Genomic DNA, 27917 nt, shown 5'->3' on the forward strand with positions numbered 1-27917 from the left:
CTCAGTCCCTAAAGAAAGAGGAGGGGAAACCATGCCCACTTTCTCAGAAAATTGGACATAACTGAATTCATAAAAGCTACATCTCTATTCCTTTTTAGAAAAGGCTGGAACTAACAGAAGTTCTGATAATCTCAGTAGGGATGACAGGTGGCCGATTCTGTGTTTACGGAGAGGAGGGCAAGTTCCTTCCCAGGCCGTCTTGTCTTTTCTGGCTCCCCCCATGTTGATGCACTGTTTATGTTACTGTTTGCACTTGCTCCTTGTAAGTGCTTTTGGTGTCTGGGGGGGAGGTGTCGGGTAGGGACACCTGTCATGGAGTCGGCCACCTGGCCAGTGAGATGGCAGAGGGCGGACACAGCTTGGTGCAGATTGGTGCTCACAAGCAGGGCGGCTGCGTCATTGGTGTATGTCTGCCTGTTTCCCATTTTTCTGGTTGAATAAACTATAATCACTTAACTGGAAATATCTGCGTCCTCCCGAGTTGTTGCAACTGCAGAAAGTAAGCTGGGAAATGCAAGCCTGACGCCACACTGTCCTCATGTCTGGGCCCAGCCCTGGAGCTGCCAGGTGGCCCCTGTTTGTGAAACATCTTGTCTTTCATTAACTTCAGAGTTCCAGGAAGCAGCTGTGTGGAACTGCACTTTTTTTTTTTTTTTTTTTTTTTTTTGAGACAGAGTCTTACTCTGCCTCCCAGGCTGGGGTGCGGTGGTGCAATCTCGGCTCACTGCAACCTCCGCCTCCCAGGTTCAAGCGATTCTCGTGCCTCAGCCTCCTGAGTAGCTTACAGGATTACAGCCATGTGCCACATCCAGCTAATTTTTTTTTGGTATTTTTAGTAGAGACAGGGTTTCGCCATGTTGGTCAGGTTGGTCTCGAACTCCTGACCTATATAATCCACCCATCTTGGCCTCCCAAACTGCTGGGATTACAGGTGCCTGGAAATGTGCTTTGAAATACTACAACTCTCTTGTGTTGAAGATGGAAAACCAAAGATGATTGTAATTTTACTAGCACATGGTAGGAAATTAACAGCAGCACTTTAATCACACGGGGAAGGTGCAAACAGGTCACTCTGGAACGACATCGTCTACTTTAGCCTCTGTCTCTTTGTAGCCTTTGCTTCCCCTAAGCCATGAGCTAGAATGTGGCCTTTGGGTGGGGTGCGCTTGGATAGCCGTCACTCCAGGTGTGCTACTTTGGGGGTGCTCCGATCACTAACTGCTGTTATGAGAGGCTGAGTGCAGTTACGGCAAAGCCTGGATTTGGCTCCCTGGGCTGAGTCAGCATCAAAGAACAGGAAAGGGAACAATAAGATATTTGAGGTTGCAGGAAGTCAGCAAGATCGGTGTTAATTCTGAATGGTTAAAACCAGAATTCTGGGTCAAAATGGCCTATTCCTAGAGCTAGAGGAGGTCAGAAAGGGGATCTGGGAGGCAGATCCCGGACCACATTTGTGGTCCCAGAGGAAGCATGGCAAACCCCCCACCCGGCCAGCTGAGCCTCTGCACCAGCTAACTGCCGCCCGTGGGCTCCAGACACCACACTATCTGCCGTGCAGCCCCGAGTAGGATTCACGGAGTCCTGATTCTGAGGCTGATGATTTTGATAAAACTATCTCTGTGGATGTACCTCCTAGGACTGAGCGATGTACATACTAGCCCGTGTGCAGGCAACCAAGCCCTGTGTACCACCGAGGGGACACCTGTTTGCTGGAAATATGAAAAACATCTGGCGGGGTGAGGAAATATGGCACATCCATTGACTGCCATTCTCTGCAGCCTGTCTAAAAAATGAGGCAGATGTGTAGCTGCGAGTGTGGACACTGCCCTGGGGCAGAGCAGCACAGACACAGCCATTTCTTTTGTTGTTGCATTCAATGTGTGTGAAGCTACACATCTTTGTGTGTATGTTGGCAGGAGTGTGAGGTGAGACCCTTGGGAGCTGCCGGGCCTGCCAGGGGAGGTGCGTGCTGCGCGCTGTGGGTGGGACCCGCAGGCACAGCAGACAGTGAAAAGGCATCTGCCACTGATCCAAAACGTCGTGTATGACCTAGGGTTCAGATGCTTCTAAATCTGACCCAGAGTCATAATACATTTCTTTTTAAAAAATTATTATTATTATTATTATTATTTAGAGAGGGATTTTCACTCTTGTTGCCCAGGCTGGAGTGCAATAGCATGACCTTGGCTCACTGCAGCCTCTGCCTTCCAGGTTCAAATGATTCTCCTGCCTCAGACTACCGAGTAGCTGAGATTACAGGTGCCCACTATCACGCCTGGCTAATTTTGTGTATTTTTAGTAGAGACGGTGTTTCACCATGTTGGCCAGGCGGGTCTCAAACTCCTGATCTCAAGTGATCCACCCTCCTTGGCCTCCCAAAGTGCTGAGATTAGAGGCGTGAGCCACTGTGCCTGGCCCATAATACATTTCTTACATAACATTTTTCTCCTAAAAAAATAGCCAAAAATCTGTCCACAGAACTCATGTTAAGAATAATTGGGTTGTCATTAAACATAAATGAAGTGTCACAATATGGGTCAACCTATAAAAACGTTTAGGTGGACCCACGACCGCATGGAGGAGGGGTATGAGGCTGGGCGACAGAGAAGCATGGCTGGTGGGGTCAGGGGATGAATGCTTTGAAGGGGAGGAACGAAAAGATGGTTTGCAAAAACGAGAGCCAAAGCCATGACCCGGGAGGCAGGGTGATCCACTGCAGATGCAAGAACCGTTTGCAATGTCTTTTCTGAAGATAAGTGTTCTCTCCTGGGGTGCCAAGGCCTTCTTGTTTAACCTCTGTGGGACTTCGTGGGCCAGAGCAGATTGTAGTTCACGCGCCCAACTTACCTTCTGTCCTGGCGATCCCTTTTCACCACTCAAGCCAGGGTAACCCTGGGTTCAACAAAAGACAGAGGGAAACAGCTCAGAATATGCAGCAAACATTTCCAGAGGGCTGGACTATGGCACCTGACTGTGATTACAGCAACATGCAGATGGACGGACAGAACAAGTCTCAGGTCCATATTTTGAAGAATAGGAACAAATCACCAAATTCAATACCAAGTATGAATACAATTCTTCTCCCTTGAAAAAGTTGTGGGGGCTGGGGGTGGGAAATAATGACTATGATAAGAAGTCTCAAAGAAAGCAGAATCAATCCTCATCTCAAAACTGCCTCACTCTGGAAGGCCTCAGAGCCGATTCCTGAAGGAATGAATCATTTTAGCAATCCTTTCATAAAAGGCATCATTTCTACCACTTAAATACACAGAAATCTACAGAAGATAGTACAATAAAAAGCTAAAAATATACAAAGGCTGGTACTCTAATGTTCTACTGTGTCTCTCTCTCTATTCTTATTTCTGGAGAATGTAAAATATGGTCTTCTGAGTGGTAGCATCTGCCAGAGAGTCACCAAAGCTCTGCTTTCTCTTCCTGGGCCCAGGGGTCCGACGACCTGTCCCAACCCGCAGCTAGGTGTAGCTGTGAGTGAGGTGGTGGGGTCAGTCTAGGCTGGGCTCTGAAGGTGAGGTCTGCCTCTCAGGTGGCTGAATTGCCGTGGGCGGGGACCTCTTCCCACCCCTTAGCAACTAGGACTCGTGGGGCAGCAGGAAATCAGTGTGTGTTTGAGATTCTCTACATTTCTGGTTACCACAGACTAACTGAGCTAAACACACAAGCAGGAAGGTTTTATGCCTTACTCGAGGCTCCCCCGCTGGGAGGACCGCGCCTGCGCACCTGCTGCTGGTGAAGAGGGGGTGTCAGGTGGTTGACAGATTGTAGCCAGTGCAGCTGCCAGGGCTAGATGTTCGTGGTGCGGTGTGTGTGTGTGTGCGTGTGTGTGTATGTGTGCGTGTGTGTGTGTGTGTGTAATCATGGAAATCTCTGTACTTTCTGCTCAATTTTGCTGTGAACCTGAAGCAGCTCTAAAAAGGAAAGTCTACATAAAAAACCAAACCAAACCAATAACTGCAGTTATAAAAGGCATGTTTACCCTTGGTCCAGGAAAGCCCATGATTCCTTCTTCTCCCTTCAAGGAAATGCCCTAGGAGAGAACAGAGAGGGCATAAGGAGCAGCCCAGGTGCGGCCCTCCCGCCGCGGGCCCACGCGTAATCCTCTGCTCCAGGACTGTGTTCTCAGCCTCGATGGTGTCCAGACCTCCTGGCAGTGCTAGACTCAGGCACAGTGCAGGGCGTGGTCCTAGGAGGCCTGCCAGCCTTCCGGGCTGTCACCCAGCCAGGACTGCATGTGTCACGTCACGTGGTAAGTGACCACGGGGGAGAGCTGGAGCGCTGAGGACAGGGAGTGACAAAGGCGGCGGAGGGCAGACCCTGGTGGCACCCGAACAGAAGCCACGCTCCTCCCCCATCTTCACACTCCCTTCCCAAACCTCAGAGGATGGTTAGCCAGCGTTTAAGATGCCAAGAGAGAGAAATTCTAGAACTGGCTTCTGAAAACAAAGTGTACAAATGCTCATACTGTCCTGCTGTGGACAAGGGGCTGAGAGTCTGATGGCGAGCAGGCCCTGAGCCCACGAGCCACGGGGAAGGGGAGCATGCTCATCACCCGACTTACTTTTATTCCCGGTTCCCCCTCGACGCCTTTTTGACCCTGTGAAGAATACGAAAAATAAGACTGAGGATGGTAACAGGTCAAAATCAATCAGGGTTCATGACACGAGCTGGAAGTGCTGAATCAATCCCCAATCATTGTGAACTGGCTGCAACACACGACTCTTAAATTTTGCAGCTTCAAAATTCAAGGAAAAGATGTGTTATTTCTTCCAGATTTTCCCAAGGTGAAGTAATTCATGTATTCCTCTTGGTATAAGTGAAAGTCTGTCTTTCCTTCTGTGTTTTCCTTTACCCCACAATCCCCCACAGTTCCAGGCAGATGTTTACATTTTGTGGGAGAATGTGCCCAAGGAAAAGCCTTAAGGAAAATACTCTTTGGAAGAGAATATTCCTAGGATCCCCTCTGAGGAAAAGGTACACATGGAACATATTAAAACCTGAAGCAAAAGCAGCTGTCAAAAGCCATGTCAATATCATAGACGAAAATCACAATGTGCGTTTTTCCCACTTCTCTTTGTCCAAAATGGTGAAAGAAACAGCAACTGTTGGGTCTCTGTCCCCGTCATTCCTGGAGGGTACCCTGGATTCCCGTAGCTCAAGACTGCCCCTGCAGGCTGGCCCTGCCCCAGCCCTGATCCCACCCTCGCTGGGGTTGTAGAAAAGGTGGGAAACCTGCCTTGGAAGCTGGAACACCTCTGCGTGGATCACACCTGCCCTGGGCTCCCGCCCTGAAGCTGGACAGAGGCCCTCCCTGCCGCCTCCCAGGACACTTTTGTCAACGGTCACTTGTAACTCAGGCCACAGCCACCTGGGTTGCTTTCCCCACCAAGGCAGTTGTCCCGCTTGCTAAATCCCCCCTCGGTCCCAGGACCCAGGACCCAGGACCCAGGACCCAAGCCCCAGGCCCCATGCTGACAGATGCTCAAGTGCTGGGAATCAGATTCTACTTGGAAAGGTAAGTCTCCACCTTTGGGGTTTCTATTTTAGTTCCCAGCTGTTCTGTGTGCCCAACATGGTACCGAGTGTTTCACACACAGTCGCCTGCAACCTCCTCGCCAGCTCCAGGAGGTCAGCGTCACTATCCCCGTTTGACAGGGGGAGTAGGAAGCCCTAGAAAGGCTGTGGGACCTCCCTGAGCAAGTGGGCGGTGCAGCAGCATTCAAAGCCAGGCAGGATGGATGGTAATTCCTATTTCAGACTCAGAGTATGATTTCAGTCAAACAAAATGTTAATGGAATGATTCAGAAACTCAAAAACTGACTTTGATCCCCCAAAAGGTGCTTCCTGTCAGCAAAGAAGGAGGTTTTATTTTGCTGAACACATTTTGCTAGATAGTTTCACGATTCTGGCTTTGAATTACGGTATGACCATTAGCCTCCATCTACACTGAACGTAGGGATAGATGTGAGGTTTTTTAAAAAATGAATTCTCACGTTGCTTCGGGTTCATCGCCATTGTTTGAGATGCTGGATGGATGAAGTGATGGCACTGTGAATCCAGTAACTGCCTGGAAGCACGGAACACATTCTGGGAGGACCAGAGCATGATTTCATGCAAAATTTACCAAGTTGGTGGTGAGATTTTTTCTCCTTGGAATGTGGTTGAATAAAACTGAATACATTTACCTTTTTTTTTTTTTTAACTATCCTTTTTTTAGTTCAACTGGGGAAATAGTCCGTTTTGCTTTTACCTTGTACTGTTCTCGGTCGTAGGTGGCTCCTGTGGGCGCGACGATGGGGTGGGTTTCTGATGGAATCCCGTTGGGTCCTGGCTGCCCTACGTCACCCTGCATATTGTGTGGCAAAAGCAGCCATCTTTAAACAGAAAGGAAACTACAAAACTCAAATACAGATATAACCTGAGCACAATACTGCCATTTTAATTCTTGCATATTACTTACCATATGTGTACCTGTCTGTAGTACAATAATCCCAAAACAGAGCCATCCTGTTTTGTGTATCCTCCTTTCACTAGCAATCATTTAAAATTTACGCACACAAGCCACGTAGGTCATTCACAGTTCGGGACTGCATTCGTTTCTGTAGGGTTATTTCCTTACAATGAATTTATATATGTGCAGATTAGGAGGTATGAGGGCTGAGTGTCTCTGTGGTTTTTGACAGGTATGACTCTACTGCATGCCAAGATGGGCACCAACACAAAAGAAACGCTGAGGAACTGAAAGACCACTTCCCCAGCTAAAGGCGTTTTTATATAATGAAAAGCCATCTTGAAAAAATATAAACCCCAAGGCTGCTTTACTTTGCATTTGCATCATTAGCAGAAAACACTTTGTGACGTGGTGCACAGATGGTGAAACCGATCTATCCGAAACACGACTGGACAGCTGTCCTTGCATAATATTCTGGCTTTACCTCCCAGAAACTAATTGACACAAAAAGAACAGTGTTGTCTTTTCTTTTCTTTCCACATTAAACTATATAATACAAGCTTGAGTCCAGATATCATATAACATGGACAGCAGTAAATAGAGATGCTGGGTCAGCTGCAGACAGTGATACTTCACAGTGTACGTGGAGTGTCCACTAAGAGAGTATCTTAAAATACCCAAACCGTCTGTCCTCCCTTGTACCTGCTGAGCCCCTGATGTTTTTTACTAACTATTTGAATAAGTCCTTTGTAGATTACAGACTTTATTTCCATTATATCTAGTGGGACTATTCTCCTCTCCCACCAATGATTTCTTCCCAGATTTTTCTTCTTTTTATTTTTATTATTTTATATATTCCATCGTATGGGGCTTTACATTTTTATGTGTTTGGACCTTCAATGTTTTTCTTTCCTTTTTTCCCAGAAGCCCGCTGCTTGCTGATTTTTCTTTTTTGACTTCTCCTATGGCATTAATGTAAAGAAGGAAGTGTTTCCTTCTCCCACATGAGCAGGACTGGATTCAACTTACTGTGCTGTTCAGTCAAAAAGCAGAACGGAAAACAGAATACAAGGGTTCCAGTAATGAGGCCAAGGGCCAGGTCTGTTTTACGGTGGGCACATGGCTTTTGCGGTGAATGCAGTGGGACTCTGTTGGTAAGGTTTTGCTTGTGGGGTGTGGGCGCTGCATTAAGCCTGTCGTGCCCGTGATCACAAACGTTCCTCTCAAAGGCCATGAGGCCTTTGAATCTTAGCACTGTAAGGGAGGAGAAAAGCCACAGGCTTCTCATGGCTGCCTTTGTGCCCTACCAGGGTTGGTCCCTGAGATCCTCTGGTCCCTCAGATGGCTTCATGTGAGTCTCTGGCTCTAGTCTCAGTCCCCTATTCACCTGTGGGCTCCACACATGAGAAGATGCCCTCACTTCCACCTGCGGAAGACGAGCTGAGGTTGGGTCTCTGTGTCAGAGTCCCCGCCAGCCTAGATGGTCCATGTTTACTATCTTACTGATCCACAGTTATCACTGGCCTTTGCTGACAACCTAGCACTTCGCAATGATTATTTCCCTGTGCAAATGGTTTGTCTGCAGATCCACTCAAGGTAAAGTTTTACAGCATAGAACTTAGTAATCACATTGATTTATTTCCCGACTGAGAAAGGCTGCATGTCTCTGCTGAAATCGACCACGTTTCCTTTACCTTTTCACCCTTAACTCCGTAGAAGCCAAGTCCTCTGTTGCCCTGAAAGATAAATAATTTTTCTAAGTTTTAAAAAGCCAATAATCAGAGAGAAATAACATTATTTTTCTTAGGAAAAGAAACTCAAGGCCTATTTATATGCAACTTTACTGAACAACTATATTTGCATACTCTTCTTGCTTTGCCTTCTAGAAACGAATTGACAGTTGGTTATATGGGTTGACCAAGGCCTCAGAGCGAATGAGTGGGAGCTGAGATTGGGCCCCAGGTGGCGCCGACCTCCGATCTTGAGTTTCGGGTCGCTGCAGACGGTAGTCTAAGAGCGTGTGCCTGGGTTCTGGCCCCTAGCGGAGGAAGCAGCCCCATTTCGCTCCCCGGGCTCTGCATTTGAACATCATGATTCCTCTCTCCTTCTGGCTCAGTCTTTTCTCATTTTGGCAAAATCATCCTCATTTCATATAAACATTACTTATCTTTACAACGATCTTTGGAAATTTAAAATCAATCAAAATGTAATGATCTTAGGTAATTCTCTGGGTTTTAGTCACCCCTTTTGTTTTCAGTTTTGCTTAAGAAGCTGGGCCCAGAGTCATAGTAAGGATTCAGTGATTTCACAAACGCAGTAGCCACGTGCAGGAGGACTGACAACGCCGGCGTCTAAGATTCACGCACAGAGAAAGCAAGACGCCACGTCTGTACACATCACAGGCAGAGTCCTGGTCTCCCCCCAACAGCTTTGCTCCTTTCCCAGGGTTTCAGTGCTCCCACAGTGACAGCAGGGTCACACAGGCCCTATCTGACCTCCCCCTCTCTGCAGTCTACCGTCCGCCCCCTCCAACGTCCAGATATTTTCTGAAAATAAAAACAAAGCTTTCAATTAATTTTTGCCTTTTGCTTCTTCCCCACCTAGCGGGGAGCTGAAATCAAAGTGTAGAAATGTGGCCAGGCTAGATCAGAATGCAATTTGTGTACGTCCCCCACGGTCCCTTCTCTGCCTCCTGAGCTGGTCGCCAGAATCACCAGGAAGTGACTTGCTCAGGGGTGAGGAGGGCTGTTTATGTTTGCCGCAGCAAGGGGAGATCTGAGGCTCACGCCTGGGCTCAGGGCTTGGCTGCTGCCTCCTTAGCACGGCCGCCCAGCCCTATTTCCGCTGCTCTTGGCCTGGGGCCCGTCTCATCCCGCTCCAGGCTGCCAGGCGGTGGGGCATCCAGCAGCCTGTGCAAGCTCCCAAGCTGACCGGAAGCTGTGTCAGAGGGAACGGGAGGCTGGGGGTAGGGGCAGGGGCAGCTGCGGTCACTGGGGCTCACAGCAATGGGCGGGCATGGGAATGTGTGGGCTTGGCACGTCCTCTTTTGGGACACAGGGCAAGGGCAAGGTTCCTAGATGCTTCCCGTTGGCAGCCCAGCATTTCTGAATGATGCTGCATTTGATCAAATACTTCCCTCATCAACTGCACTCATCTGTCTTGGACGCTTATCCAGCTTTCCCAGATAATAAGGAACCCTCGTTCTGTTCTCTGAGTTTCTAACAAACCACCTACTTTGCTGTGTTCCAACCAATTTAACAATCTCTCTGGGATGAAAACAGTGTGTAGCTTTGGGCTCTAGCCTAACTTGACTATTACCGAATATATTCCTAGAGGCTGACATCAGACTCCTGTAGAAGCTAATTCCAGCCAGGTAAGAAGAAGGACATCAGCCTCCCTACAACACATAGAGCTACATTTTGTCCATTCTCCTAAATCAATGCACCTGAATAAATGTGAGCTCTCCCTAAAGTGTTCTCATCTGCATTTTCAATCAAACTTTCCTCCGTTGGGTTTTCATACAGCAGCAGGTAACTGATCAGCAACAGCAACTCATTCCACATAACCACTTTTTTAATGTCCAGAGGCACCACGATCTATCCTTCAAGTTTCACCCACCAAACCGTTTTCATCATAATATAAACAATAAATAGTTGTCAACCAAGAAGTTTTATGGTAGAAAAGCTCAACAAACACCTAAGTATCCCCTTCCCTTGTTGTTACCCCCCAAAACCAACTTACTTGCTGTCCTTTTGGTCCAGGGGGTCCAGGTGGTCCCTGCAGAAACACAAAGCAATGTGTCAAGTGTTTTCTTTACCCAGGACCCAGATGACATCTGCTGGAAAGCTCTGGGAAAGCCATTTACTGTATATTTAGGACACCGTGTAGGATGCACGGAGGTTTCTGATGCATTTGGCTTGGCAGGGATGACATGCTGGGGGAGAGGGACTGGGGTCAGCTCTAGTTCTCAGAATCTGCTGGCTGTCTACGGACAGCTGTTTTTGCTTTGCTTTTGTGTGTTTAGGCTTTCAACTTCACCCATGTCCTCTCTGTGTTTGTTCTGATTCCTCTAAAAAGTCCCAGGCCCTGTGACTGCAGAGACAGCTTCCCTGACTTCCTCCGGGAGTCCCCATGAGACCCCATGTGGCACTTCTTCCTGGTGGCTCAGTCAACGTTCATGGACAGAATGAATCTACAGGCCAGCACCGTAGAGTGGAATGTCCATCTGCAATATCACGGTGTATCTTTCTGCAAAGCATTCAGTGTCAACACCGTGCTTAGGATTAAAGCATCTCAGATGCGGGGGAAGAGTGTTTAAGTACAAATAAGTGGATGCAAAGGAGTAGACAGGGAGGCTTGTGGATGACTGCATGGCTCATGTGAAGAACCGAAAGCTGTCAGAACAGCTAGGGACCCAGCAAGTACAGTCTGCAGTGCCGGACTTCTCTGAGCTGTGCATTTAAACTAGAAAACATGTCTGTAATCCCAGAACTTTGGGAGGCCGAGGTGGGCGGATCACAAGGCCAGGAGATCAAGACCATCCCGGCTAACATGGTGAAACCTCATCTCTACTAAAAATACAAAAAAATTAGCCAGGCTTGGTGGAATGCGCCTGTAGTCCCAACTACTCGGGCGTCTGAGGCAGGAGAATCGCTTGAACATGGGAGGCAGAGGTTGCAGTGAGCCAAGATTGCACCACTGCACTCCATCCTGGCGACAGAGCAAGACTCCATCTCAAAAAAATAAAAAAGTATAAAACCCAACCACGTGGCATGTGTGCTATGAATAAGCTGACAACCACGTGGAGTGAAATGGCAAGAGCATCTCATGAGCCTTATTTCAGCCACCTTGGCCAGGTCTTTCACAGACAAAGCTACTTGCAAAAATGACTTTCACAGCACGAGGGACATTCATTTTGTCGAAACAAAATCTATTATTATTATTGTTATTTATTATAATCTGAAGAAAATTATGAGTACCCTCCACCTGTTAGTATGATTGAATCTCCCAAACATATGTGACTTATTTTTTCTCAAGATCCATCAAGGAACTGGTGTTGGTGGCCCCTGATAGCTTGCCTTGTTCTTGAGCAATGCATTTCTGTGAGAAGGTCTCTCTTACCTGCAGCTCAAATCTCTCGCTGTTTAAGTTAAGGCTTATTTATCTTCCTTCCAGGTCACTGTGCAGTGGTGGGAGTGGCCAGAGGGCTGCAGAAGCCTTAGCAAGTGCCTTTCTCTGCTCTTCCTTACTTGCAATAAACCCTCTGGGGCCATTTGATTCACGATGGCCAACATCTCACCTGCTATAATGGGCATGGCCCAGGTGTGATGTGCCTGCTAGCACTGGCATGGCTCTGGCATGCTATGTCTGCTATGCCCCATTTCCTTCTTATGAACCTGTGGGACTTTGGTTTGCCTTGCCCAGGGATGATGGGCTCTTCGTCACTGGGAAAGCATAAGGCATGGGTGGAAGGGCACCCTGCCAGGACCAAGTCAAAACTTAACACAACTGGCAGGGAGCTGGTGACCCTAATTTTAAGTCCTTATTCTTCAACCTTAACGGCAGCAGAATGCATGCAGGGAACAGCCTGTTTTGTCTTGGTGTTCTCTGCTGTGCCTATAAGCATCATAGTTGTCCTTAAACTCTCATCTGCATTCAACCATTAAAGCAGTGGCATCTGGAAGGGATGACCTGATGACAGTCCCAGGGTGGGCACCTGTGTCCAGGTACTTACTGGTCTCCCTGGAGCTCCGACTGGACCCATCTGTCCCACAGGCCCAGGGCGGCCGGGAGGTCCCTGTGGGTAGGCAGGGAGAGAATGTTTTTAAGAGAGGCAAACTGTTACTTGAATTTCTACAGCTCTGAAACTCTGCTTTGGAATATTGTCTAATACAAATATACTTACCTGGAAACCAACCAACCCAGGCTCTCCAGGTTCACCCTAAAGGAGAAGAAATCATTTTAAGAGTGATAGCTTTTAACCATTTTTAGATCTAGTTACCTTGTATTGCAGAGTTGGAAATAAGCATATCAAACAGATCGGCCCTATCAGGACTTAGTAATGCTGATTTACTATTAATTTTTACTAATGTTACTTTTTAGTACTATTTTAGTAATATTAATATTTACTAATATTAACTACAAATACCAATTTGCCTTGGAGTATTGTGATAAGGGAAGGAGATAAACACACAATTAAGATCGAAACATCCTGACAGGAAATAAGGTGACTTTTAAATTCCCGGTGACTTGGGTTATGCTGCTAGTCTATGCATGCCTTCAGTACATTCATTCTTACATGCAACGTTCACTTGGCAATTAACTCTGTTAGTTGAGAATTGGCACTGGGTCCCTCCATTCCCTCTCCCGTCTCTTGCAAACGTACCCGGTATCTGTCGCGCTCCTCTTTAGGCAGTGCGTAGGGCTCACCTTTCTGCCCTTTGGGTCCTTGGGGCCCCTAATTAGCAGATACATTGTAAAAAGAAAAAACAAAAACAAACAAGTCCATTAACATTCGGCGCAACTATTGGTAATCTGGACGACTGAACGTTGACTTCTGGAGGTAAGGGCTACTTGTTCTTACGGTTGATGGGTTTACTCTGAACACCAACCCCATCCTTAGCAGCAAGGGTGAGACCTTTAATTTCCTACTGACCCAATCGTATTGCTCCTCAGAGTTAAAATGGAAATACTTTACGGTTTAAATTATTTTCAAAACCTAAATGAATGCTCTGTCAACCAACCCTCTAGCATGCCAATGTTATTTTTATTTCTGATAATACTATTATGGGCTTTCTTTGGCATTAGTACACTAAACATAGTAACACGAACACCCATTTGCAGGATAGATATTGGATCAACCTTTAAAATTGGAATTATGCCAGATATTCACAGTAGGTATATACCTATGTGCATGTGCAAATATCTTTCAATATCTACTATAAGAATCAATTAAAGTAATATATATGTTTCTTGATAATGAAATTGATGATAGAGAAGATGATATAGTTTATTGAAAAATTGAACCACATAAAACAGAAACAGCCGAGGAGAGGGAACTGGCAGGTGGAGGAGGAGCTGAGCAGGAGCAATCCATTTGCTTCACGTGGAAACAAGTGACTGCTCTTCCCTACTCACTTTAAAGTTTTCCTTTTTTAAATAAAAAGTCTCACCAAACAAAATTTTAGTATAACCCTGAATTTGCAAGATTTTCCTGGAAATAAGGTAGCAACAAACTACTGAAAACGTGTTTTAGGATGTTTTACCAAGACCTTAAAACATAAATGAGGCCGGGCGCGGTGGCTCAAGCCTGTAATCCCAGCACTTTGGGAGGCCGAGGCGGGTGGATCACGAGGTCGAGAGATCGAGACCATCCTGGTCAACACGGTGAAACCCCGTCTCTACTAAAAATACAAAAAATTAGCTGGGCATGGTGGTGCGTGCCTGTAATCCCAGCTACTCAGGAGGCTGAGGCAGGAGAATTGCCTGAACCCAGAAGGCGGAGGTTGCGGTGAGCCGAGATCGCGCCATTGCACTCCAGCCTGGGTAACAAGAGCGAAACTGTCTCAAAAAAAAAAAAAAAAAAAAAAAAAAAACAACCATAAATGAGGCCACAAAACAATTTAAAAGTTCTTCCACTGAAAAGCAAAGGCCTGCATGGTCTATGCCGGAGAGTAACTGCACTCCCACGTCGCAAAGCATTTCATAATCGGATAAAGGTGTTCACAAACAGAATTTTGTCAAGGTTTCTGTTTTTTAATTTTCGTTTTACAATTCCACTATTACTCATGAGAATTTGGGAGAAAATGAAGTGACCCTGGGGAGCCTGTGAGAGTGAACAACATCAACCACAATGATTATTTTCTACTTAACATTTGAAGAATATGAAAGGTGAAGTTACTTGAATCCAGAAACGTCACATCTTGGGTGTCAACAGGGAGTTATGCTTTCACCCTGGCCATAAGGAGCGGGAGGCCCCCCCAGGTTATAAAGGCGGGGCTTAGCAGGGGTCTGCCTGTGCCTGGAGCACACGCGCTGTGGGGATACTCACGGGAGGCCCGGTGAACCCCTCAGAGCCGGGGGGCCCCTGTGGACCTGAGTCTCCCTGGGTTCCGTTGCAGCCATCGTAGCCGGGCCTTCCCCTGGGTCCACCTTGCCCTGGGTGTCCCTGGGAAAGAGAGCGGTGAGTGAATCAGCCAGCCAGCAGGTTTCTAGTTGTCACGTAACTGCGCGATAAAACAGTCTTAAATATTCTTATCAGCAATGTCCCCGGCGTGAATCCAAGGAAAAGACACCTCGAAAGTGAACAAATAAATGAGTGAAAGATTAAATAAGTGAAGGCATAAGGTCCAGTTCTAAGCAGGGGAAAGGCTTCCAAAGCAAAGTTCTGCTTCACGTCGGCTTGGGTAAGAAGTACACCGTCTTGGGGTTTGTTCTGTCTTACTTCACTGAGTGACTGTTAGCAGGGACACGTAAAAGTACATTGAAAAAACTCTAGGGAAGATTTTAGAAGCAGTACCTCCTTCTCAGGGATAACAGGGAAGTCCTCATCACTAGATGGTGAGTTTCACAGACCCACATGCTAAACAGAGCAGACACACCAACACAGTGATTTCATCATGGCCTTGCCATATTTAAAAGAACTGATTGCCTCTTGTTTGCTTTCTTGGGAAACAGGACCTTTTAGATCTTAAACATAAATGTAAAGCATGTCAGGTTTTCTGAAGGGTCTGGGGGTGGGGAAAGGCAACCCCTCCAAGTGTCTGCAATGATTAGAGGGACTCAGGCTAAATTTGTGGGCATCTCCATTGCGTTAATCTGGTTCCAGGAGACACACAGGGGCTGGGTTAATAATCTATAATTTATGCGCTACATGGCCACAGCTGGTTTTGCTATTTCTTTAAACAATATTTAGATATATGCTTTGGTATTGTGTAGTTACTTCTAAACTTTAGTTTTCTTGATAATAAACCAAACATACATTCCGGAGTGATTTTTGAGGCCACTGGGATGTCTTTTACATTTATTCTGAGAAATTTGGAAAATTTCAAGATAAAGAAACAAATCCAGGCAGGCAGAGTGGCTCATACCTGTAATCTCAGCACTGTGGGAAGCTGGGCAGGCAGATCACTTGAAGTCACAAGTTTGAGACCAGCCTAGCCAACATGGTGAAACCCTGTCTCTATTAAAAATACAGAAATTAGCCGGGCGTGGTGGTGCATGCCTGTAAACCCAGCTATTCAGGAGGCTGAGCCATGAGAATTGCCTGAGCACAGGAGGCAGAAGTTGCAGTGAGCCGAGATCGAATCACTACACTCCAGCCTGGGCGTCAGAATAAATCACTACACTCCAGCTTGGGCGACAGAATGAGACTGTCTCAAAAAGGAAAAAGTCACCAAAAAATCACCACACAACAAATCCTACATACAGTGCTCTGTAACCTGAATGATTATTAAGAAATATTTAAAAAATGGAACTTTTTTACAGCTCTTTGCTTCAGATGTTCACAGCCATTGGTTGGAACTGGTGCGGTCAGATAAGAGATCCGACAGACTTCAGTGAAAGTCTCTGGAGAGCCAGAGGACTCCCCGTTGCAGGCAGTTTCTCAGTCTGTTTGCAGAGCTGGCTCTCTGGTGGCTTTGAAATAAAGACATCAGGGGCCCTTGCACGTCAGCTCGAGAAAACAGCTCTCCACACGTTCTGCTCCAGATTTCTAGTATTCTGTGATGTTCTTCCTTAAAATAAACTGTCCTTTAAAAATTCTTCTCTATTATTTCTGTCTGCTGTCGGTCTTTCTTACTTGCTTAGAACTGATCTAAGTTATTTGAAATGCATGTCAATCTAATCTTAGTTTGAAATTGTGCTTCAAAGAAAAATTTTAATTCTATTGAGCTAAATATCTATTTCTGCTCAGCATCAAATTAGATACATTGCTATCTGAGACCACTCTAAGATTTTACTGCGTATCATTTTTATATATAACTTCTAATCGGCTAAAATGATCCAGGTCCCTCAAACGCTACATTCATTAACGGATTACTTATGAGGGGTGACATTTATGTTAACTTACAGTATCAGAGTTCTGCATTTAAAAGAGACTGGATCCTTCAAGCAGCACCAAGCTTCCATAGAAAATAGAAAATGGTCCTCACAGCCAGGTGTAGTGGGTCACACCTGTAATCCTAGAACTTTGGGAGGCCGAAGTGGGCGGATCACGAGGTCAGGAGTTCGAGACCAGCTTGACCAACATGGTGAAACCCTGTTTCTATTAAAAATATAAAAATTGCCAAGCATGGTGGTGCGTGCCTGTAATCCAAGCTATTCAGGAGGCTGAGGCAGGAGAATCGCTTGAACCTGGGAGGTGGAGGTTGCAGTGAGCCGAGATATCATGTCATTGCACTCCAGCCTGGGCTTTACTCCAGCTCAAAAAAAAAAAAAAAAAAAAAAAAAAAAAAAAAAGAAAGAAAGAAAATGGTCCTCACTTGCTCACCATAATCATTCCTCCAAATTATGGTTACTTCCTCCCTAGTTTGTGAGACACTTGCCTCTGATACTGAGTGAGCATAAAGTGGAAACATGAAGGCCACCCGGTACAGATGAGTTGCAATTACTTTCCATAATGCCACTCCATTTTAACTGAGATTCCAGCCAGAGACAAAACTGAAAGACACTCCAAAGAGTCCAAAAGAGTAGTTTTAAAATGGGTGAATAGATTCAGGCCATCAGTATGAAAATACTTTGCTAATCTGTTTAATCTTTGGAATGTGCAGATTCTTCATCTCTGTCCACTTCTCAAGATTCTGGCTGATGTGAATGTGATTTCCTCACTTGTTCAGGGCTGTGTGGTGAGCCCAAGTGTCTGTCTGAGCCCACCATTCAGGTGACCCTGAGATCACTGGCTTGCAGCGCTTGTCTTGGCAAACGTGACTTGCTTTCTTTTGCCCTGACTGTCTCCTTCTGCTCTGCAGACGTCTCCTTGGCTGTGGGAATGAAGATCTGTTGGAAACGCATGTCTCCGGGACTACCCAGCCCACGCTCACTCCCTCGCTGTCTTCTGCAAGGCATGGCCTTACTCTTGCAGCCCGGGATCGGGGTCTGTCTCTCTGTGCGTGTACGTGTGTGGTGATGCCAAATCTGCCACTGCAGGGCACGGGCACACACATCTGTGTATATGTGTGAGGCTTGTGAAGCAGATGTCTCAGAACCCATCAGCAGCAGCCGGATGGGAGGCGGGTCAGAACGTGTGATAAACACATTGATCCCTGAGGTCAGGTCTGGCCAGGAAGCCAACCCTGGGAAATCTGCTCATGGGTCCCTGTGAAGAAGGCTATGAGTCAGGCTGTTTCGTTTATTTTTTTATGCCACAAGAAGTAAAGTAAACTAGGTTACAAAAACACGTTTTATTGCATTTTGAGATTTTTCTCAGGAACAAACCATGCCTTTTCTTTTTCTTGTTTTATGTGTGGTTACTACAAAGACCTTAAGAAGCTTCCCAAATGCTCAATAGGGCTTCACGCTGCCCATGCTCTTGGCTGATGGACTCCATACACGGGCTGCTCTATGGTTCAAATGAGATAGCCAGACTGGCTCTTCGGGGCGTGTATCTGGACAGCACTCTTTTTATTACCAAACAACGTGCAGTTTAGCCCAGTAGCCTCAGTTCCGAAGCCAAGTCTATACGGACGTTTACAAAGCCAACAATTTGTTTAATGTCTGACTGAATTCTGTGGGGAGAATACGCACATATAGCCCCCACGTGTTTCATGTCATAAACAAAAAAGGAGGTCTCATTCAAAATGTTTCTTTAAGTCACAAATGTATTGCCTACAATGCACGCAATGTTTTAGAATTCTAATCTTCCATAAAACTTACAGGAATTCCATCGGCACCAGGGAATCCAGAAACGCCTCTTGCTCCCTGTGAAGAAGGCAAAAGAAATTAACCAAGGCTGAGATACCCGCCACCCTCCTGAGGCCCGGGGAACACCACGGTGGTGCGTACCACGTCTCCCTTGGGTCCTGTTATTCCGGGGGCTCCTCTTTCACCCTTGTCTCCTTTGCGGCCCTGCAGTCCCGGGAATCCTTGTAGTCCTGGTGGCCCGGTGTACCCCTGGGGGCCCACTGGCCCAGGCTGACCCTGTGGGAACAGCATAGGTTCAATTTCCTCAATTAATCACAATCAACACTCATGATTGGTTATGGTTACTTTCAAAATGACATTTTTTGTTTTTAAAGAGCTATGATCTGCAGGGAACATTACATGTAAACCACCATCTACTGCCACGATAGCTAAAGAAAGAAGTCATAGGGTTTAAGAAGAAAAAATACAAAATGTTAGAAAAAAATGATCCTAAATTACTATCTCACTGTGAAATGATAATACCGTGTTGGGATGAAAGAATGAACTTACTTGGCTTCTTTTAAGGTCTTTTTGTATAAAAAAATTTCCAAATGAATTTCTACAATTTTATCTCTATTTTCCTCAATATAAGGCATAAAGTAGGTGTGGAAATGTATATTGCATTCAGATATCAAAATGACCCTCAGATGTTTAAGCAGTTAATCTTTCCTTTTGTTTACACAGAGAGAGAGAAAAAAAGAGTTTCTGAAACATATAAAAATGTTTGCCCATATGAATTAGAATGGTTATTATTTTTTTAAAAAACAAATGACCAGTGTTGGTGAGGATGTGAAGAAACCAGAACCTCTGTGTGCTGCTGGTGGGAACGTGAAATGGTGCCGCTGCTTCGGAAAACACTCGGGCGGCTCCTTAACACATGAAAAAGCAGAATCACGATGGGATCCCTCGAGTCCACTTCTGGGTATACAGAAGGCAGGGGCTGCGCTGGTGCACTCACACGCACACGGCAGCATGAGTCACGACAGCGGTGGAAACCACATGAGTGTTCCACAATGGATGGAAACCCACACAATGGAATCGTACTCAGCCTTTAAAGAGGAAGGAAGGGGTCACCCAGGTGTGACACGGACAAACCTTGAGGACTCTGTGCTGAGTGAAAGAAGCCAGTCACAAAAGGACAAATCCTGTGAGTTCCCTTCTATGCGGTCCCTAGAATAGGCAAATCCATGGACACAGTGGCAGAATGAGGCTGCCAGGGGCTGGGTGGGGAAGGGCAGGGGGAATCGAAGTTTCATGAGCACAGAGCTTCGTTGTGGGAAGATGAGAAAGTTCTGGAGATGAATGACGGTGAAGTATTATCCAACAACGTGAAAGAACTTAACGCCACCATGGAAGCGAACACGGCACTGTGACCCAAATGGTAACTTTGATGTTCTGCGTTTATTTGACTTTATTAGTGCCCTGGAACTTAATACAATAAAGTAACCCATCACCTAGGTGTTAAGCGCAGCATGTATCGGCTATTTGTCCTGATGCTCTCCGTCCCCTGCCACCTCCCACAGGCCCAGGATACGTGTTCCCCTCCCTGTGTCTGTGTGTTCACATGGCTCAGCTTCCACTTATAAGTGAGAACACATGCATACTTTTACTATCACAAGCATTTTAAAATTTTACATTAGAAAAATTAAAAATAAATTTGCCACAATAAAAATGTTTTAAAAATGAGAAAGAACAGGAGTTGGAGTTCCGTCTCTCCTACGATGGAACTAACGACAGTATTATAGTTATATTTTAATATTTCACAGGTTAGCCCAAACTTAAAAATATGTATGTCGATTCCTCTTGAGACGAATGAGTCTGCCGTTGATTCATCACACAGCACCTTTACCTGCCAAGCCTCATTTGCTGTGAAATGTCAAATTCCTGCCTCACCTTGAGATTGAGGGGGGCTTGGGCCATTTTTCTAGTTTTCTCTTCTCTCGCCTCTAGGTAACTTTTCCTACGTAACTGTTCAGCTGGGAAGTGTGTCTGTCTTCATAGGGTGTCCCTAATGCTGTTCTCGGCAATCCACACAGTTGACGTGAAATGAGGAACTTAAAAACACAGCCAGGGGCGGTGTTAATGCCATCAAGGCATTAGCATGGAGAGGTGTGGGGAGATCTCACCTCCAAATTCATTACTCTTCCTGTCCGGCAATGCCTTGAGATGTTAGACCCCAGACATCCGGGGAATAAGTTAAGACGATTCTTTGGGGTGGAAGCTATCTATGCAGATTAAGGCTGCAGATGGAAGACGGTGTACCCCGAAGCTTGGGACCCCTGTCCCCTCAAACCAAGGGAAGCTGGGAGAGCTCCCTCAGGACTCGTTGATCTGGACTGAAGTCAGAGTTTCAGAGATGGTGGGTTCTCCTTTGCCCTCCACAAGCCCCAGAGGGGTCCTGTCAATGCCACCTCAGTACTCACTCGGGCAGCCTGATCTCAGGTCTCCTAATTCGTGGTGAAGCCCGTGCACTCAACGTCTTTGGAGAACATTATCCAGTGGAGGCTACTGCACCGTGTTTCTGCCTCGGCGAGGAGGCTCGTGGAAGGTGGATGGTCCTGGCCCTGGCCACACGACGTCCCAGGCTCATTCCATCTTCGATGCTTAGTGGTTCATTATGTGACATTTGTTGTAAGTTTGGGAACAAAACATGTTATGATTCTAATTTTTGTGGCCCTTTCCCAGCGGTGTTCAGTTTTGTTTAGTTTTCGGCTATGCTAGACTATAAGATTATGTACCATGTAATCCTAAGCTCCCCTCACCATGCCGAGGCCTGCGGTCTGTGAGTGTCTACAGACTGTCTTCTAGGGGATAAAATGCTTCTTATCAGGACTGTCACTTTTATTGCCCACAAACTACATATCCAGTGGGATTATTATTATTTTTTAGCCAAGGAGACAAGCAGCAGTGACCAGTGGGATTACTTCATAGAGCCAGCTCAAAGGGAACATCTGCTACTAACCAGAATGGAAATACCCACGTCTAAATGATAAAAAACCACACTCTTATCTTTGTTCATTAACCCGTCCTCAATTCCCTTTGATGGGGAAAGTGGCTAACCACATCATGTACTCATTTTCCTTTCATTGTCAGTAAACTCCTTTCTCATCTTTATTTCTTGGTTGGGGAGGCTGACTTTGGAAGAATAAACTCTAGTCTTCCCTCTTCTGGAGTAAGCTGTAATCTTTTTATTGAAGTATAACTCACGTAACATAAAGCTAACATTTGAAAGGACACAACTCAGTGGCAGTTAGTACATTCACCATGTTGGGCATCCACCACCTCTGTCTAGTTCCAAAGTATGTTCCTCACCCCAAAAGGAAGTCCCAGACCCAGTCAGCAGTCACTCCCCATTCTCTTTCTTCCCAGCGCCTGGTGAGATGATCTGCTTTCTGCCTCTATGGATTTATTGATAAATGGAATCATACGATGCGTGGCCTTTTGTGTCTGGCCTCTTTCAGTGATCATGTTTTTGGGGTTCATCCACACTGTAGCATGCATCGTTACCTCATTCACTGATGGCTAAATAATATTCCCCTGTATGGATAGACCACAGTGGGTTCATTCATTTGTTCTGGACATCTGGGGTGTCTCTACCTTTGGTACTGTGGATAGCGCTGCTGTGAATATGTGTGTCTGATTGACTACTTGAGTCTCCATTCTGAATTCTTTTGGGTGTGTTCCTAGGAGCAAAATTGCTACATAGTGCTGCTATAAATATGTGTGCAGGAGTATCACATGTTTGAGGCATTGCTAAATCTCTTTTTCCACATCGCCGGCATCCTTTTACATGCCCACCAGCAATGCACAAAGGTTCCAATTCCTCTGTACCCTCACCAGTACTTGTGATTTCCCATTTTTTTGGGTTATAGCCATTCTCCTGGGTGTCAAGATGGCATCACTTCTAAACAGCCCATCCTGAGCTTCTGATGAGATGGCACATTTCATAGAATTCCATCCAGCTTCCCCGCTGAGGGAGAGCCAGGAAGAACACGAGCAGAATGTGAGTTCGACCTTCGTCCTTCCAGATGGAGCCCTCGTCTCTGTGCACAGTGTAAGTCCTGCATTGCTGGGACTAAATGCACATCTACCTCAGGGCCTGAGGAGGCCACACTTTGGTCATCAGGATGGAGATTTTCCCCAGGATTTCCTGCCCACTAAGGTAAGTGTGGTGCATCTATAAAGAGCAGCTGGGAGGACCAGGTACATGCCAAGGGTTTTCCTTCGTGCTAATCATCATCCTTATCAACTTCCATCCTCAGTCAAAAAGTCCCAATGGGAAAAGTTATTTTCATCTCTCTTTCCTTTTGTGATAAGTGACATTAAAAATAAAAATTACCCTCAGAAAGTGAAAAGAGTCCAGTTTAAATGTCTTTGTATCAATCTTAAAAGCTTCTAAATTTCTAAAGCTCCTAATATTCTTCCAACATCCTTGAGAAATCCACAGAGTACTTCTAAGAAACCACTCCTGTGGACAGGAGTTGGTAACGTCACATCCCCTGTCCCCTGCCCGGCTCTCACCACCAGACCATCCAGCGAGTATAGAGGTACTACCTAGGAATCAGGACAATTAACAGTATTGATCAATTGTTTGTATCTTTTGAGATGATGTGTTGTTACAAGTTTCAAACATGGTTTCTCTCATTTTGTCCCCACAGCAACTTCATGCAGTGACATGAACTCCTGTGGAGAGGAGAGAGACCCGGGGCTCAGATGGGACAAATGTGAGGGCTGCTCGTGGTGCCCTCAGCTGTGGGGGCCTGGCTGATGCCACCAGGCTCTTGCTGCTCCAAGGGAGGTGTGTGCCAGCATCGCCCAGAAGCTTGCTATGAATGCAGAGTTTCAGGCCTGGCCCCAGAACTCCCAAGTCTGCTGTTGAACTGATGCCCAGGAGACTCCTTGGTATATTAAAGTTTGAGAACCAGTGTGTGAGACCACCCTAGCCCCCATCCTGGCATTCTTAAGGGAAGAGATAAGTGACTTTCAATAAGAAAAACCTCTTAAACATGGGTTTGGAGCTCAGGAGGAAGGTCTGGCTTACTGAGTCATGCAGAGAAACATGGGGGATTGATGTTGGTTAAACATTATTTCTGATTAAACCAGTCTTGGCTTTATACTCCAGTGATATCTGTAAGACAGAATACATTCTGACTGTCGTGAGGATGTGGGGGTTGCACATTGCTCTACCCTGTCTGAAGTCATGGCTGGAGCATGCATGGGGCATCCGGGTCAGTTTTGGAAGCTGCGGTCTGAAAAGGCAGACGCAATGAGTCCAGGCTTGAACCCACATTGTTCAAATACCACAACTGTGGAGAGAATGCGCTCAGGGTCCTGACACCCGAAGCTTTCATGAATTGGGGAATTTCACTTCTGAGAAAAGAGGCAAAAATCTTATCAGATATGGGCACATGCAGTGTACTGTACAGCTTCAGACTTAAACAAAGGTGCACAGATGGATGATTAATCAGGGTCTCACATCACACAACCCTGTGGCTTCCATTCATTGTTCATTAACCTTAAAATATTCCTTGGGTAAGGGAGTAGAAAGAGTTTCATTTATCAAAGAAGGATAAAAAAAATGTTTCCTAGGATAAAAACTGCTTCACTACACATCAGGATTTTTAATCTACAGTACAGTAGTTTACTGGTAGAATAAGAATGAGCTTTTCATGACTTACCAGCTGAAATCTGAATAGTAGGAAATCCCTTCTCCTTCCTAAATGGACTCTTCCTGTCTCACCTTTTATGGGCACTGGCGCCCAGCAGACGCCCATATCCTCTCTGTTCCCCAGGGCGGACCCTCCCTCCCTTCCGCAATGTGTTCCAGAGCTTCAAGGCCTGTCCAAGGCTGCAATTCCTGGTGATTCTCCAAGGATTCCAACCTAAGCCCTAGTTAACTTCTGTAAGCTCTTTGCCACACATTTGAAATATGTAAAATGTCCCCAAGGGCAGAAGGGACTACTTTTTAGGTCCAGAAAAATAATTCTGCCAGCCAAAATTTAGAAATATTCATTGTTCTTAAGGATGACCAGTTAGCATTTCTGAGCAATTTTTAGAATACTCTGCCAAGAAGAAATTAGTAGCATGTTCCAAGGTAACAATAATGTCAAGGTTAGGACTTGTACAGCATATTACACAGATAACTATCCGCAGCTGATTCCATGCAACACAGAGCTGAAATTAAATCTGACACCTTCAATCTCTGTCTTCTTATTTAGCATATAAAACATTTGTCCCACCCATGGGTACTATTCTTTATTAAGAATTTCGGTTATATGAGGTATAATTATATGGATCCTTAGAATTTCTGCCCTCCAAAATTATTTGATGTAGACTGTAGTATTAGTGTGAATACAAAGTAAACAACATCCACATGTAAAGAATCACACCTTCACCTTTATGTCACTCGATATACAGACATTTACTCAAAATGGACCTAAATGTAAGAGCTAAAGCTATATCACTTCTAGAAGGAAACAAGGGGAAAATCTTTGTGGCTTTGGATTAGGCAAAGATTTCTTAGATAAAACACAAAGATCACAACCTACAGAGGAAAAAGTTGGCGAGAATTTAAAAAGTTTGATAGTGAAATATACTGTTAAAAATAAAAAGGCCGGGGACAGACTGGGAGGCATATTTGCAAAACACACATCTGATAAACAACTTTTATCCAGAACATGTAAATAACTCTCAACACTCAATAATAAGGGAATAAACAACCCAACTGAAAAATGTGGCAAAAGATTTTTGAGCAGACACCTCACCAAAGAAGTTGCACACATTAAAAGTTACTAAACATCATCGGTCATTAGGGAAAAACAAATTAAATCCACAGAAGACATAACTGTGATGGACTGAAATGGCGAATACACACAGCAAAAGGCGGCCGCGCCTGGAACGGGAAGGCTGGCACCTTCAATCCCGTTGGCTGCCAGCAGGAATGCAAAAGGACACAGCCCCTGGGGAAGACAGCTTGGCAGTTTCTTCTAAAGTTCAACATCCACCCACCGCGGGACCCAGCAATTCCTCTCCTAGGTATACCCCCCAGGGAAACGAAGGCAAATGTCCACACCGAGACCTGTATGAGAATGTCCATCCTGCTTTTATTAAATTAGCTTATGACAGGGATTGCTATTCAGCAATAAAAAAGGAACAAAGTGCCGGCCGTCTGCAGCGGCAAGGCTGCATCTCAAAGGCATTCTGCTCTGTGAAGGAAGCCAGACACAAAACGCAACTTACAGTCTATTTTTATGACATTCTAGAAAAGGCAAGAGTAAAGACGGGAAACAGATGAGTGGCTGCCAGTGCTGGAGTGGAGGGAGGGAATTAACTGAGAGGGTACAAGGGAAGGTTCTGGGGCAATGGATGTGCTCTAGAGCACGATTCTGGCAGTTGCATGGCTGCATACATTTGTCAGTATTCAGTGACCTGTATGTCAATTATGCCTCAATAACCTTGACCTAAAAACAACCAAAGAGGAGTTGAGTGAAGGCAGAGATGAAGAAGACACACCGTGACGTCACAGGCGTGTTGCTTGGGATGACCGAGAGTAAGTCTCCTTCAGGTATTCCTGCAAGTGAGCTTACCCGACAGAGAACATTTAGAAAAGGAAGGAGAGGGTGCGCCTTTAAAGTGACATTTGGAAAAAACCACCCAGCCGCGTGCTTTTAAAAAAATGTCTGCCGGGGAAATAATCTGAAGAAAGCAAGACCTGGCTCTCCTTGTACGGAATCTGGTCTGTCTGAGCGTGACCCCGACAGAAATTTCGAGAGCTGTCTGGGGCGCAGCCCACAGGGCGGCAGAACGAAAGGTGGGTCGGGACCGGATTACACTCAGGCGTGAAGGCGAAGTCGGGGAAGCCACTGGCTTCTGCTATGCTTCATCTCCATAAAAAGTTTTTCAAAACCCAGAAGGCACCACCTAGAATTTTAAGATGCTGTTACACAGTTTTGTCCGAAATGATTTGGCTGGAGCAGATGCACATTTTGGGGCAGAGAAAAAGTGGATCATCTCCTATTCCCACCCACAGTATCAGGGAGTCGAAAACCCCTGCTCCCTGTTCTAAAAACAGCCAGCACATGCGTGGTTCCGCTCAATGGCTTTTAGCCCGAACTTTTTACAGTCTGGATACGATTTTGCCTGGCATGTGTTGCAAAAGTTGATTTTCTGGAAAAGCCTTTTATTACCTCTGTGCTTTTAGCAATAAATACATTTCATTTGCCTGAATGTGAATCATTGTGGAATAGACTGACGTGATTTCCTAAGTCTGCTTGTCCTCTAAGAAGACTCGGAGTCTGCTTGTGGATGAGTTCAGGGCCTTGGGAGTCCAGACTGCACTTGAGGAAGGGCCAGGAGGAAGCAGGTTCTGGAGTCGCAGGCAGCATGCAGAGAGCTCTGGCTGTCAGACCTCGAATGGATATGAAACACCCCTTCTAGTTCAGCATTACCAACATGCAATATATCCATGCCCAAAGCATCACCGTCACGCAGCCCGGAAGTCATGAAGAGTAACGGACGCTGAGGTGGTGGCCTCTGCTTACATGGTTAGACTGACAATGAGCATAGGAGCCAACTACTGAGCTACCAGAATCTCACCATGACTGGTAATTAAAAGCATTAGCTGTCTATACTTACGACCTGACTTGCAGGTTACTAATTTTCATGTGCCAACTGCACATGCCAATATTTTTCCTGATATTCTTAGATCATCTTCGCACCCAAGAGCATGGCAAGATGACTCATGGCTGAGAAGCTGTGCTCCCTTTGTGCCACGGGACTGTCATGACCCATGGGCCTCTGCAGGCTGCAAGTGGCTAACAGCCCTGCTGAGTCTGCCCCAGGTGGAGGCACTGAGAGGAAAGACACGTGGGCAGCCTCCCAAAGGCGGGCTCCCCGTGAGTTAGCAAGCAGTCTGCCTGTCTCCCAGGGTGCCTTCTCCCTATCTGTGGCATAGCGCAGGCACAAGACCAAGAGTTATATCTATTTTGCACTTAGACTGAACAGCAGTCTATACATCTGAGAGAAAAATATTCTTGAAGTTAGCATTACACTGAGTTGGTTCTATGAAAAAGCAAACGCCACATCGGCCAACTAAGAAAAAAGGGTGGGGTGGTGGGCGTGGGGATGGGTTTGAACTGGTTGTGACACACTGCTTTTCCCCCTTATCTTTATTTGAAATGCTCCTGAATAGGACATGCTTTAAACTGAACTCCACCTTTTCTGTTGTTAGAAAATGCTTGATAACCATTGTCCCCCTCCTTCTCCTCTGGCTACCGCCTACTTATCTGTGACTTTATTTGGACTTAGTGTTCTTACTCCTTTAAAAGATATTTTATCTCTCCATTTACATACAATAAAATTCATTTTTTGGTGGGTTATCTGGTGTGTCATTAACAAATGCAGAGTTGTGTAACCACCGCTATCGGCAAGAGACAGAAGAGCTCCGTCTCACCCGCATTCCAGGTGCGCATTCCGGGTGCGGCCCCTTCGCTGTCAAATGCTCCCTTCTCCAAATCTCGGTGTGCTCCTCCTGTTTCTCCCTCCCAGTAATTTG

At 45.9% G+C, this 27917-nt stretch overlaps 1 protein-coding gene across 1 annotated transcript in view; it reads right to left on the reverse strand.

The window, feature by feature from the left end:
- COL4A2 (collagen type IV alpha 2 chain) overlaps positions 1-27917 on the reverse strand; it is a 200266-nt gene that overhangs the window by 65394 nt on the left and 106955 nt on the right. The window contains exons 5-16 of the mRNA XM_003928248.4: positions 18467-18601; positions 18338-18382; positions 14517-14633; positions 12852-12923; positions 12372-12407; positions 12201-12263; positions 10208-10243; positions 8161-8202; positions 6266-6361; positions 4577-4612; positions 3995-4045; positions 2848-2892 (exon numbers count right to left, since the gene is read on the reverse strand). Of these exons, the coding sequence (XP_003928297.2) occupies positions 2848-2892; positions 3995-4045; positions 4577-4612; positions 6266-6361; positions 8161-8202; positions 10208-10243; positions 12201-12263; positions 12372-12407; positions 12852-12923; positions 14517-14633; positions 18338-18382; positions 18467-18601 (774 nt within the window). The remainder of the gene's footprint in view (positions 1-2847; positions 2893-3994; positions 4046-4576; positions 4613-6265; positions 6362-8160; positions 8203-10207; positions 10244-12200; positions 12264-12371; positions 12408-12851; positions 12924-14516; positions 14634-18337; positions 18383-18466; positions 18602-27917) is intronic.

Source organism: Saimiri boliviensis, chromosome 16 (genome assembly GCF_048565385.1).
Source record: "Saimiri boliviensis isolate mSaiBol1 chromosome 16, mSaiBol1.pri, whole genome shotgun sequence".
In the NCBI taxonomy this organism is placed as follows: Eukaryota; Metazoa; Chordata; class Mammalia; order Primates; family Cebidae; genus Saimiri; species Saimiri boliviensis.